The following is a 13727-nucleotide window of genomic DNA, read 5'->3' on the forward strand; positions in this document are numbered from 1 at the left end:
CTAGATATTGATTTTTAATCAAATGAAGAGATAACTAATTTCTTGAAAACTATATAATATATATATCTATAGAGGATTTCTAAAAAATTCTGCAGAGAGCGTGATATAAGTATTTAAATTTCGTAGTACCCTATAGTTGTGACGGCATATATTAGTATTATTTTGAGGTAGCATGCGTACAAAAGGCCCTCCTTTCACATTTGCTAGCTAGACAAGATCAAGGTCTTTAAAATACCCTAAATAGTTTACCGACTGTGAAATAAAATGTTTTCTTGCTGGACCAAAAAATATATAACCAGCTCAATAGAAGAAAAAACGACAGAGAAAGTTTCACCTATGAGCAAAAATATTTCAACAGAAGTTAAAATGGACAAAAAAGAAATGGTTGCGCCGATTGTAGAAAAACATGTTCCTGAGTTTCAAGATTTTCTGAAGCGGGTTCAGACCTTGCAAATGTCACACAACGATTTAGTCAATCAGCCTAATATCTGCAGTTCCATGGATATTGAAGTCGGCGAAGAAGCTCCTACGACATCTTATGCCGATAACATAGATAAATGTCCCTTATCAGTACTGCGAACATCTGATTGTAATTGTGTGCCACTTGGTATGACAAATATTCGTGTAACAGTTGGTATTGATAAAGATTTAGAAATGATTCTTGAAATGGATCCGAGTATTGTAGATTTGGGGGATATTAGCATTGCCGAAACTGCAGAACCGCGCATAGTGGGCTTACCTCCACTTTCGGGTGGGTAGGTATATGAAAACACCTTTTTGTTAAGGTTATACATACATATTTTAATTTTACAAAATGTTAAAAATGTAATCTCTTTATTATTACCTGAACAGACCGACATTTAAAACGGCTACTCCCACTTCACGAACACAACTAAAACTGCAACTACAACGGGAACAACATCAACAGCAACAAATGATGATACAACAACAGACACTAGACACTGCTCTGGACCCAAAAATGCACCTATTGTTTGGTAGTGGACAGGGACCCATGGAATCGGAATTCATTGACAGCGGTAGTACCAGTGCTTGTGGTAGTGGGTCATCCAGCTTAGAACAAATGTCGCAGTTAGTGCAAATGGACAATTTAATTGACTCATCAAGTGCAGTTAAGCTTAAAGTTCCTCTTCAAAGTATCGGAGTAGATGTGCCGCCACAAGTGCTGCAGGTATGTATATCCTAAAACAAAAATATACAAGTTGTACGAAAATAAATTACAGGTCAGTACAGTGCTGGAAAACCCCACCAGGTATCATGTTATCCAAAAGCAAAAGAATCAAGTAAGGCAGTATCTCAGCGAATCCTTCAAGCCGTCTATGTGGGGCTGTCATACCAGCGAAGTAAGGCCTTAAAATTGTTTGGTCAGAAAATAAATTAATGTGAGGATATCATATCATCACTACAGATAAAATTAGCAAATAATTCTGCGTCAACGGGAAATCTTCAGAGTTCATCTTTACAGAAAGGTACTTGCGACCCTTTGGAGCGTACAGACAGATTTGAATGCGAAAGGGCTGTGAGTGCTAAAAGAATTATGCCTTCCGATGACGCAATGCCCATTTCCCCATTCGGTGGTAGCTTCGTAAGATGTGATGACATAGATCCAAATGAGTCAACTATATTGGGAGGAAATATTCAAGGCTCTGGGGAACCAGAAAATGCCCATAAAACCACCCAGTTGGGATTTGTCAAAGCTAATTCAGGCCTAAGCTCTACGCGTTCTTCTTCAGGGATTGTTAATTCAATTCGAATTTCTAGTGCAGCAAGTTCTTTACAGTCTAATTCAGCACCTATTTCGCCAAGCCTAAGCTCGGTTGCTACGAGTCTTTCTGAGGTGAGTAATCCAATGCTCAATTGGCAAAAAAATTAGTGGTCCTTAAAAAAATAATAGTCGCAAGAATAAAAAGAATAAGTAATAAAAATACCCTTAAACACCAAAGAATTAAAATATACATAAATTTCATTTAAATTTTCATAAAAAAAAAACATGCTTAACAAGCGAGATCGCCGTACTCGGGTTTCCCGCCTATCCTTACTCGACTACCCGTTACTCAAAAGAGTTGGCCTGGCAGTTTTTGCCGGTTTGTGCGTGTTTCGGTGGGACCAAAAATTTTGTGGTATACCAATAGAAATTGGAAAAACAAAGCAGAACAAAACAAATTAAAAAAAAAAATTTGGCCAATTTGTGGGCGTTAAAATTGGCGTGGCAAAAAGTTTGTTAGAATATCGATAAAAATTTACAAGACTGATAAATTATTGAAAAAAAATCAAAACATTTTTTTAAACGTGTGGGCAGGGATCTCAAGATCCCTAAGAACCCTAATCAAGAATATATATACTCGAAAACGCTTCCTTCTACATGTTACATAATTTTCATCAAATCTATTACACCCGTCACTCGTGGGAGTAACTCTACGAGTAACAGGTATACAAATTATTACAATTACAAATATATATTTTTTCAAATCAGTCTACTTTAAAATCAGATTTTATTTTAATAATTTGTTTATTTACTTATTTAAATTTACAGCTACCATCATTCGACAGCGATGTAAGTATACACCGATTTACAAAACTATGATGCAATTAGAATGTCTTTGTAGAACCAAATAAAATAACCATATTTATGGGCGTGTTTGTTAACGATACAGGGCGCTTTTTTATCAACGAAGGTTACACGTATAATAGTAATAGTCATTATAATTGGTCTTATTGTTTTTTTTTTTTTAACTTAACATTATATTCCTTTCAGGCAGATGACATCTTTGATGATATATTGCAAAATGACTCTTTTAACTTTGATAAAAACTTCAACTCTGAGCTTTCAATCAAACAGGAACCTCAAAATTTAACTGATGCTGAAATGAATGCGTTAGCGAAGGACAGACAAAAGAAAGACAACCATAATATGAGTAGGTGTATACAATAATTCTTACAAAACATTTTAATACTGATATTGTTAATTTCAGTTGAGCGAAGGCGCCGCTTTAATATAAATGATAGAATAAAAGAGCTTGGTACTCTTTTGCCAAAGGGCAGTGATGCCTTTTACGAGGTGGTTCGAGATATCCGTCCAAACAAGGGGACAATCTTAAAGTCCTCTGTTGACTACATTAAATGCTTAAAACATGAGGTGACTCGCTTAAGACAAAATGAGATACGCCAGCGTCAAGTGGAGTTGCAAAATAGAAAGCTCATGTCTCGAATAAAAGTACAATTTACTATCTTACGTTTTATTTTGTAATTTAAGGTAATTCTTTTTATTTAAGGAATTGGAAATGCAGGCCAAGTCCCATGGAATTTCTTTATCAGACTACAACCTAACATCAGTATCAGCGCCTGCTCAACCTAACACGTATCTTAAAAGTTTTAGTCTGTCGCCTTCTGTTTCTCGGAGTCGTCGTTCCCTTTTTGATATACCTGTTGAAAAAAAAGTAAGCCTAAGTATACAAAACAATATTAGTTACTAACTTATTGATTTACTTATAAAGATGCAAGTGATTAACGGTAACGATGTAAATTTGGGAATGAATCAGATCGATGAGTTTATGGAAGATTGCAAATATGCAGTGCAAGGCGGCGACCCGATGCTGTCATCGCATAGTCAACTCCAATCCGCGCCACAATCACCGAGTTCAAAGCAATTAAATTGTGCAAGTTTTGAACCAAAGAATTTTTCGGAAGCTGATGAAAGTCCGTTTAGAGGCAAATCAAATTTAGTATCAGATGACTGTTGCGGTATAAGTTGCAGTGCTTCGTGCTTTAATCAACACCAATTGCCTACACGTGAGGGCCATCAAAATCATTCTCACCACACACGTATACGAGAAATTCATAGTTTGTCCGATTCGCTTCAAAACTCAGAGTTTGGTAGGATTGAGCATTGCGATGATCCACTTCTTCCATCTTCCCATAGGCCACTTGGTACATTAGAAGAAGATAAACATAATTCAGTTGATATGTCTGCAGTCATGGTAAACGACTCCTTTTCCTCTTTGGTAGATGACAATAGCGAATCCACGATTCTTACATCTGACACGTTGGATATTGAGTTGTAAATGATAAAATTTTAAAAATGCAGTATAATTTCTACAAGTATTAAATGGACCTATAATTGTTTTAAAGTTAAAAACTCTGAAAACTCTTTGCGTACTCAGTAAACTTTAAAATAAGATGCGCTAGTATATGTGTAGACCGTTTTTTCATTTCGTCATTGAAAACGTCTTAATGCTTCCTATAACCGGTATAACCAAATTTGTTACGTAAGTTATAGTAGGAGACTGTTGGACTATGAGTAAACAAGTATGTATATATCAACAATTATTTCCAAGAAGTACATAGGCACAAATAAAATATAGAGATGAGAAAAAAGATTATAATGTTTTCAAGTAATCGGGGTTTTCTTTCGCAAGACTTGTGATCTTAAAAAATATTTAAATTTTTTGTTATAGAAAAATACGAAATGTTGTGAAAGTTTTTAAGCAATCTATCATAGAAATAATACTTAATTTAAAGTTGCGTTTGTAAAATCTTTATCGTCAGGTATAGTTTCAGAGCGTGTTCCTTTTCTATTAAGGAGTTGTGATAATTGTTTGTATTAACATGGACAAATGTTTTATGTATAAAATAAGTAAAAGATTCCTAAACTATTGAATATAATCATTTTGATTGGCTCAATATGTATTCCCGGAATATTAATAAAATGACTAGTGCCTATGCAAATTTTTTAGCGGGTTTTGGGCGTAAGAGTGGGAGTGGCAAAATGTTTTTTGGCAACTCGAGAGAAATTTAGAAGACCAATACAAAAATGAAAAAATATCAAAACATTTTTCAAAAGTGTGGGCGTGGGTGTTTTGAGCGGTTTGTGGGCGTTAGAGTGGGCGTGGCAACCTAAATCGACAAACTTGCGCTGCTTATATGTCTCTGGAGTCTGTATGCTAAATCTCAACTTTCCAGCTTTTGTAGTTCCTGAGATTTCGACGTTCATACGGACGGACAGACGGACATGGCCAGATCGACTCGGCTATTGATGCTGATCAATAATATATATACTTTATATGGTCTGAAACGCTTCCTTCTGCCTGTTACATACTTTTCAACGAATCTAGTATACCCTTTTACTCTACGAGTAACGGGTATAAAAATATCAAAACATTTTTCAAAAGTGTGGGCGTGGCCGTTTTCGGCGTTTGTGGGCTTTAAAGTGTGCGTGGCAACATGAATCGACAAACTAGCGCTTCGTCTATGTCACTGGATTCTGCATGCTGAATCTCAACTTTCTAGATCTTATAGTTCCTGAGATCTCGGCGTTCATTCGGACGGACAGTCAGACGGACGGACGGACATGGCCAGATCGACTCGGCTATTGATCCTGATCAAGAATATATATACATTATATGGTCGGAAACTCTTCCTTCTGCCTGTTACATACTTTTCAAAGAAAAGTGGGTGTTAGAGAGCGCGTGGCAACTTGGATCATCAAGCTTGTGCTGCGTCTATGTCTCTGGAAGCTGTATGCTTCTCAACTCTCTAGCTTCTGTAGTTTCTAAGATCACTACGTTCATACGGACGGTCAAACGGACATGGTCAAATCGGCTATTGACCCTGATCAAAAATATATGTATATACACGCAGCACCAATGTAAAAATACCCTTTTTCATTACAAATTTGCTGATATTGTGAGCGCGTGTCACAAAGTTTTAACTTACCTTTCATAAATTCAATAATTCTTCTGAATATTGCCAAACATTAAAATTGTAATCTTTTATCTTAAAAACAGACCTTAACAACTGATTTACCTGATCAAAATTTTTAAATTCCTTACTTTGTCGACCAGTGGCACAAAACCTTAAATCAACTGTTTGGGTACAAAATGCAATTTAAGCTCATAATGTATATTTTACAATATATTTGGTTACAAAAATTATTTTTTTTTATTATTAAAGAAGTAATTAATTTTAAAGCGTTTTATACATTAGTTAAGCCTTTTTAATTGTTTTTTTGTGGGAATGAATAATGTAGAAAGTTTAAAACATGGTTGGCGTGTCGATAGAAATTGACTAGAAAACTAAGAAAAACAAGAGAGAACGCTATAGTCGAGTTCCCCGACTATTTGATACCCGTTACTCAGCTAGTAGAAGTGGGAAGGAGAGTCTTTAACACTGACAGTTTTTGGCGGTTTTTGGGCGTTAGAGTGGGCGTGGCAAAAAGTTTTTTGGCAAATCGATAGAAATTTACAAGACTAAGACAAAAATGAAAAACTATATAAACATTTTTCAAAAGTGTGGGCGTGGCAGCTTCGGGCGGTTTGTGGGCGTTAGAGTGGGCGTGGCAACATGAATCGACAAACTTGCGCTGCGTCTATTACTCTGGAGTATGTATGCTTAATCTCAACTTTCTAGCTATTGTAGTTCCTGAGATCTCAGCGTTCATACGGACGGACAGACAGACGGACGGACAAACGGACATGGCCAGATGGACTCGACTATTGATCCTGATCAAGAATATATATACTTTATATGGTCGGAAACGCTTCCTTCTGCCTGTTACATACTTTTCAACGAATCTAGTATACCCTTTTACTCTACGAGTAACAGGTATAATAATATTCCTTTTCATAACCGAAATTTTATTACAATTTCATTGTTAGAAGTTCATCAAAGATAAATAAACACTGACAGTTTTTGGCGGTTTTTGGGCGTTAGAGTGGGCGTGGCAAAAAGTTTTTTGGCAAATCGATAGAAATTTACAAGACTAAGACAAAAATGAAAAACTATATAAACATTTTTCAAAAGTGTGGGCGTGGCAGCTTCGGGCGGTTTGTGGGCGTTAGAGTGGGCGTGGCAACATGAATCGACAAACTTGCGCTGCGTCTATTACTCTGGAGTATGTATGCTTAATCTCAACTTTCTAGCTATTGTAGTTCCTGAGATCTCAGCGTTCATACGGACGGACAGACAGACGGACGGACAAACGGACATGGCCAGATGGACTCGACTATTGATCCTGATCAAGAATATATATACTTTATATGGTCGGAAACGCTTCCTTCTGCCTGTTACATACTTTTCAACGAATCTAGTATACCCTTTTACTCTACGAGTAACAGGTATAATAATATTCCTTTTCATAACCGAAATTTTATTACAATTTCATTGTTAGAAGTTCATCAAAGATAAATAATGCAACAATGGTATACAATCATGTATTGGGGTATTTATTCAAATAAATTCCCAAAAAAAAAATATTTTAACATGTTCAGTAAGCCTTATTCGAATATATTATTCGGGTATAGTGTTGTTATACCCCTGCAGAAAAAAATTATATTTTTTTAATCAGCTTGTAACGCAGTGAAAGTTTCCTTGTACTATACATACACATATATATTTCACATATACACATATATATTTCTGTTTGACCGTCTATCCGTTTCTACGCAAACTTTCTAATAGGTATTCTTTCTGCAGCAGGATCTTGTTTTTCATAATGTTTTCCACCCAGGCGAATTCCACTGATTTGAAAATTCTCAGTTAAATTTTTATTAAAACAGTGCCACTTTTTATAATTAAAATGTCCTATTAACTGTAAGGTAACTGTAACTTGCCCAACAAAATTTCTACCTAGGAAAAAAACACTGATTTAAAAATTCTAAATTATTAGATAAAGAGCAAAGAGCAATGTTCTATAAATTCTGAATTATTACTTAAAATATATAAAAATTGGATGACAGTATTATAATACACCTTCTTCAGTTTTATTCTTTTTAACATTCTAGAAATACGATTCAAATTGTATAAAAAGAACTATTAAATAGGTAAAGCTGCAATAGCAACAAACCGAAAAACATAGAAAACTCAGATTTAAAAATTATACATCTTTTTCAGTTTCATTCTTTTTAAAATTTTAGAAATACGATTTAAATTTTATAAAAATTTGACGACCCTAACATAGATAAAACTGCAATAGCAACAATCCGAAAAACATAGAAAACTCAGATTTAAACATCAATAAAACCGTGATATTTTTATAATTAAAACATGGTATTAACTGCAAGGCTATATAATCTTCGTCTAGCCAAACAAAGCTTTTTTTTATTTCCTTGTTATAATTAAAATGAATAAATTTTAATTAACTTTGTGAGATCTTTTCTGTCCATGTTCGGTTTCATGTCAATACAATAACAATGCAAATCAGGGCCAAGAATTTTTTAGTTTATCACTTGTATGGCAGTGCATTGTCAAATAATTTAATAACATAATGTTCTGCTTCTAATCTCTTAAATGGCTTATTGCATATTGTCATAAATTAGCTACATATCCTTTGATTGTACTCTTAATTTATTCGAATTAAGCGAACCATTTGATTTTTCAATAATGTCGATAGATTTATCCAATGAGTAATTGCTAGCTATATTAACCAAAGACTCTTGTGCAACATCTATAGTCATAGAACCTGAGTTAAACGCGTAGTCATTATTTTTCGATAGCAAGTTTTGTGTTGTTGACGCCGAGTATTCTCCCAAAGCATCTAAGTTTGGGGCTTGTTCCAAATGTGTCAATGAGTTGGCCGAGCTGTTTAACGAGCCTGAGAATAACCCTAAAATATATTTAAAAGTTGACAAGAGTTTAATATATAGAAAATAGATGATAAAATTACTGTTATTTTCATTGTTATTCATATACGGATTATATCTCGATGGCCCGACATCCACAGCGCTAAGACAACTCATTCCCCCGGAGTCAGCAGAATGCATTGGTGGTATACGTGGTGATACAACTGCAGTTTTTCTAAAACTTTCTACTAGAATATTAGTGTTCATCATAGGTTCTATTGTTGCGTTTGATGATTCTGGAACGGACTTTATAAGTTTGAAGTCAGTTTCTGGAACACCATCATGGTGAATACGAAGACTGGAATGACTCTTATCCCTTTTAATCGTTAAAGATATAGATGTGGCAGGCGTTGATGATGCCGTTATTTCGGCTGCCGAGTTCTTATTTTGTCCTGTAAACAACATTCATTTAAAAACCTCATAACTGTATATATCCAATTTACCTGTAACTGGGGTTTCGTTCCTACTAACACTTAAACCACTCACCCCACCACAGCCACTTGAGCTACTTGGCGGTCTCGGTAAGCGACGGCGAAGCCATGGATGTTTTAGAGCCTCAGTAGGTGTTAATCGCTTGTCTGCATCCCATTCAAGGCAACCACGTATAAAATTAAGAAAGAGGGGATCTTTGCATCCATCCAGTGCTTTAGATAGACTTTTTGAGCATGGCGGGCCCCTTTGCTTGCCACGACGGGACTGTCCGCCAATTAGGACCACCATTCCATCAGACATGGTACGAACCGTACAATATCGAGGATACCCCTTTGGACTGAAAAACGATTTTGACCTCTTCGAGCTGGCTAGTATATTTTTATTGGGCATTCCTAAAACCTCTATAATGCAAGCCAACTGATCGCTTTCGTTTTCACCAGGAAACAATGCATGCCCTGAAAGCAGTTCTGCTAAAATACAACCCAACGACCACATGTCGATAGCTCTGCCATATTTTGCCCCCAAAATTACCTCTGGAGCGCGATAAAAACGTGATTGGATGTATGTGTATATACGCTGGTTCTCAAAGCATGACGACCCAAAGTCAATTACCTTTAAGTAGAAAGAAAACATCAAATTTTTAATTTTTACTACTAATTTACACTTTTAAAGACCTTTGCGTATTTTTAGTTCTTTGAAAATTTAGACGGAAGCATATTTTAATTTGGTATACAACAGTTTTTGATACGACCATACTATACCCCTTACCCGGAGAGTAAGTAAGTAGAGTAAACCGACGGACAACCATGGTTTTATCGGAACGTTTTGTTTCTTCTACCACTTCATCTTTCGAGTAACTGACATATAATTGATTTCACAAACTTCATGTTAAGAGCCTTTATACTTTTACTAAGTTGGGCTCTTTTAGTGCAACATTGTATAATTAAAATTATGACATATAGAGCATAGACTCACCTTTATACCAGAACGTCCTTGTTGCTTCAGTAGCACATTTTCTGGTTTCATATCGCAATGAATGATGTCATTTTTATAAAGTGCATCCAAACATTGTAGCAAAGAGTGTGCAAACTTTCGCACCAGCTGCAAACTGAAGCCCTTAAATCCATTTTTTTTTATTAATTCGTAAAGATTAATGCTGAGCAGCTCAAATGTTATGCAGGTATGATTGCGAAAAGTAAAGTAATCAAACATGTGTATGATGTTCATAGTATTATATTTATCGTGACGGCGTAAATGATGAAGAATTCGAATTTCCTCTTGGGCCTGACGGTGAAACCGCTTTTCATTGCGCACTATTTTTAAGGCAACATGCTCGTGAGTTTTATGATCATACGCTTTAATAACCTGTCCAAAGCTACCTTTTCCGATTATCTTTAGCATTTCATACCGATATGCCACGTGATCATGCGGTACATGAATGTAAGCGCCTTGTTCATTGTCGTACTCAGAATTATTGGGGCCATAGACCCCTGGACGCTTCTTCGCGTTGGCGCCAATAAAATATATCTGCGGGTAAGTTAGTATTTCTGTTCGTTCGTAGGGTGTTAATTTATTCATATATAAAATCATGACCTGTTGTGGGGAAACGACCAGTACCTTTGGTTTCTCGTGTAATTCGCATTTTTGTTGGCCAGACATAATAATTTGCTCGTGAAATAAAAATGTGTGGTTTTCCATTACTGAAGATTCTTTGACTAAAACTAGAGGTTCACATTCGGGTTCAGATTTTGATTTGGACTTTTCTGAAATCGTACCCAAATACAAGCCAGGAACGCCTGTGTTCTTTGAAGTTGATGTTACATTAGGCAACGATACGGCTATAATTTTAAATACAATTAAAAGAATCATTCAAATGCTTATTAATGACAAAAATTCAGTTACCTTGAATAGACTCCGAAATTTCGCAGCATTCGAACATGGGTAAAATTTGAACATCTCCAGGGTAATTGGCAATATTATTTGATGACTGCGAGGGCAAGTTTTTACTATCATTAAGCATTCCCGATGGTTCAAAGCTACTGCTGAAAAATTGCAATCCACTGCCCCGGTGTAAATGACGGTTTGATTTTTCTAGATTAGTTTGAGCAATACCAGTATGTGTGGAATTTTGGTTAATCATCGGAATTGTAGGAGGTGAAAGTGCTTTTGAGATTTTTATGTTTTCCAGAGGAGTTGTGTTTATATTATTTTCAGCTGTATATACGCTAATTTTGTTTACCGCGGCTGTTCCAGAAAATTCCATAAGATTTTTTTTTTTTTTTTCTTGAGAACCGACCATAGTGCGACCCCACTTTGGTTGTTGTTATTAAAGTCGATTTTATTTCGATTGCTTTAAATTAGTTTAGTTTATTAAATTTCATGTTTTTTATTTTCCGAGGATACACAATTATTTTATAAGTTAAGAAACAAACTTTTGCCTTATTACGATATTGCCGCAACTGGAATAAGAAGCAGAAGGTTTAATTTCGATTGTGTACCTTTAGCATCTAATACATACTATTTCATGTCGACCATGCACTGTCTTTTATAAAAATATCCTATTATTGTGTCCAAATAAAACGAACTTTCCGAACACGAAATATCATCAAAGTTTTATATATTTAGGTTCTTCTAAATTTGAAAACTTTTATTATTTATAGAAGTTTGTATGTATTTACATATGCACATACATTACGAACAGTTGGAATGCACAACCAAAACAAATAGTAACATAAATTGAGTTTATTAGTTTCGGCACTCGTGCTTAAAGATTTTATTAATTTTCCATACCATATTGTATAACAAATGTAATATAATAATACCTTAACGGCAATACTTAGGGATATTGTCAACACTGAATTTAGTTAAAGTACATGTATATATATGTACATGTACATATATTACACATTGCCAAAAGCTTTATCAAACAGCTTGATCAAAAATGAACTGAGTTCTCAATTTTTTTTCGGTGTCGTACAATGATAACAAATTTATATTTTACAAATTAGTAAAATTAGAAATCTGTTCATTGTACAATTATATTTGAATACACAATTTTCCGAGCAAACCGAACAAAGAGTAGAACAGTGTGACCGTGTCAAAACCGTCATAACATGTCACCCGGATCACAGGTACTCACAATAGCGTTTTAAGAATGATTTATAACTTAAATCAACAAAGCACCATTTAAATTGACTGGTGGACAACAATTTTGATTTTAAGAAATTATTTTGCAACTCAAACATAAAAACCGCTGTACATATAAAAGTATGTATCAACTTTTGTGACGAAAAATTGTGTATTCAAATATAATTGTACCATTTTTCGATTTCTAATTTGTAATTTGTAATATATAAATTTGCACTTTATACATACACTTACGCCAATTTTAATAACCAAACCGTTTTCCATCTTGCGGAAAGTGACTTTACTACGTGTTATGTATCATTTGCAAAGCTTTAGAAATGTAAATTAAAAAAAAAAACAAAAACCAAATTAAAAAACATTTTACCAAATAAGAGGCTGAAATATAATGTCTTTTTGTCGTCGCTTTGTAAGAAAATTAAGAAGCGAAAATTGTAATCTTGTGATCTTGTAGGGTCTCAGAAATTTATGAAACTAATCGTTGAAGACCAGAGTTTTAACGGTAGTAACAGGGCCACAAACATTGATGTTATCGATAGTTCCATCGATTTTTATTTCTGCTTCTGGCTTAACTATTCCTTAGACGAAGACCACTTTTTCCTACGTGATTAATAGTGAACTGTTTAAATAGAAGTAATTGATTTGTGAAATAAACCTAATGTCATCTTGGATATACATAAAAATATATATTGTCATTGATGATACTATGAATTTCGTTTTGTCACTTACTCATTAAATTAATGCAATGTTTAGTTATCGTGTAACTGAAAACCATATAAATAGTGGATAAGCTTTATTGATAACGGGTTTCTCAATTCTGTATTGTAAGCTTAATACATACAAACCAATATTTAAGGTATTTTAAGCAATTAACATCCATATAGTTATGAAGCGATTTTTCCACCCTTAAGGGGTGGTGGTAAATAAATATATTTTTATATATACATACATATTTCAGACGGTGGGGTGTTACAAATAAAAAGATTACCTTTATTTTAACTTATTCAAAATAAGATATCATCTACTGCAAAGGTCTTTGTTTACAGGACGGTAAATGATTTTTTGGTACAAAGAACAGTACCCATAGTTACTCCGTTGAGTTATTTACATTGTTTTTTGCAAATTACCCAATAACTGGCGTAATATAAATGTAAATAAGCTATTTATAAATAACAATTTAAATAAATGGTTCCTAGGTTTTTTATGAAAATAAATAAGAGAAACAGTCTTAAGTTTTCGTTGCTTTAATCAATGTAATCAATAGTAATATCATAACTACACAGAGAAAAGAGTGGTATAGTCGTGCTTCTTGGTTTTCAGATACGATGTGGGATATTCAAAAAGGAAAGGAAATCTTTTCTTGATGGCACATAGGCGCCACCTATTGCTAACTACTGTCTGACGTCATAAACTATCCTATCATCGTTTCGGGTCACAAAATAGTTTACCTAACCTTTAAAAAAGGTAAAAATAGTTTAAAAAAATATGAATGGTAGCTAACAAAAGCCCTATGGCATT

At 34.5% G+C, this 13727-nt stretch overlaps 3 protein-coding genes across 12 annotated transcripts in view; 2 read left to right on the forward strand and 1 right to left on the reverse strand.

The window, feature by feature from the left end:
• LOC120454834 (microphthalmia-associated transcription factor) overlaps positions 1-4153 on the forward strand; it is a 7413-nt gene extending 3260 nt beyond the window's left edge. For 2 of the 3 annotated variants that reach the window (XM_039640310.2, XM_039640311.1), the window contains exons 2-9: positions 853-1189; positions 1242-1361; positions 1427-1855; positions 2552-2572; positions 2774-2933; positions 2991-3232; positions 3291-3455; positions 3513-4153. In XM_039640310.2, the coding sequence (XP_039496244.1) occupies positions 853-1189; positions 1242-1361; positions 1427-1855; positions 2552-2572; positions 2774-2933; positions 2991-3232; positions 3291-3455; positions 3513-4079 (2041 nt within the window). In that variant the 3' untranslated portion in view covers positions 4080-4153. Of the gene's footprint in view, positions 1-245; positions 756-852; positions 1190-1241; positions 1362-1426; positions 1856-2551; positions 2573-2773; positions 2934-2990; positions 3233-3290; positions 3456-3512 lie in introns of those variants that run through there. The other variant, XM_039640309.2, reaches the window with a different exon arrangement.
• Positions 4154-7217: 3064 nt separating this feature from the next.
• LOC120454870 (putative dual specificity tyrosine-phosphorylation-regulated kinase 3 homolog) lies at positions 7218-12139 on the reverse strand. Of its 3 annotated transcripts, XM_039640428.2 has the most exons (7): positions 11756-12139; positions 11584-11696; positions 10968-11524; positions 10041-10903; positions 9077-9677; positions 8678-9025; positions 7218-8617 (listed from the first exon to the last, which is right to left on the reverse strand). In XM_039640428.2, exons 3-7 carry the CDS (start codon positions 11362-11364, stop codon positions 8331-8333), a joined length of 2496 nt encoding a protein of 831 aa, XP_039496362.1. In that variant the 5' UTR covers positions 11365-11524; positions 11584-11696; positions 11756-12139; the 3' UTR covers positions 7218-8330. The 3 variants fall into 3 exon arrangements, with proteins under 3 accessions (XP_039496362.1, XP_039496363.1, XP_039496361.1); XM_039640429.2 differs by lacking the exon at positions 11584-11696 and having other exon boundaries at positions 11888-12139; XM_039640427.2 differs by having other exon boundaries at positions 11584-12139.
• A 618-nt stretch (positions 12140-12757) lies between these two features.
• The window catches only part of LOC120454845 (calcium-dependent secretion activator), a 46934-nt gene continuing 45964 nt past the window's right edge, over positions 12758-13727 (forward strand). For 2 of the 6 annotated variants that reach the window (XM_044006483.1, XM_039640342.2), the window contains exon 1: positions 12897-13033. The gene's annotated coding sequence lies outside the window, so the exon portion shown is untranslated. Of the gene's footprint in view, positions 12843-12896; positions 13034-13529; positions 13674-13727 lie in introns of those variants that run through there. The other 4 variants (XM_044006484.1, XM_044006485.1, XM_039640343.2 and 1 more) reach the window with 3 other exon arrangements.

The sequence above is a fragment of the Drosophila santomea genome, chromosome 4, assembly GCF_016746245.2.
Source record: "Drosophila santomea strain STO CAGO 1482 chromosome 4, Prin_Dsan_1.1, whole genome shotgun sequence".
Classification (NCBI taxonomy): Eukaryota; Metazoa; Arthropoda; class Insecta; order Diptera; family Drosophilidae; genus Drosophila; species Drosophila santomea.

Excerpts from the sequence above, each read along its gene's own strand:
- LOC120454870 (XM_039640429.2), bottom strand. The coding sequence starts at position 11,364 with ATGGTCGGTTCTCAAGAAAAAAAAAAAAAAAATCTTATGGAATTTTCT. Across the intron at positions 10,904-10,967 it reads AATTTCGGAGTCTATTCAAG|CCGTATCGTTGCCTAATGTA; the intron begins GTAACTGAATTT and ends TTAAAATTATAG. Across the intron at positions 9,026-9,076 it reads GAACGAAACCCCAGTTACAG|GACAAAATAAGAACTCGGCA; the intron begins GTAAATTGGATA and ends TGTTGTTTACAG.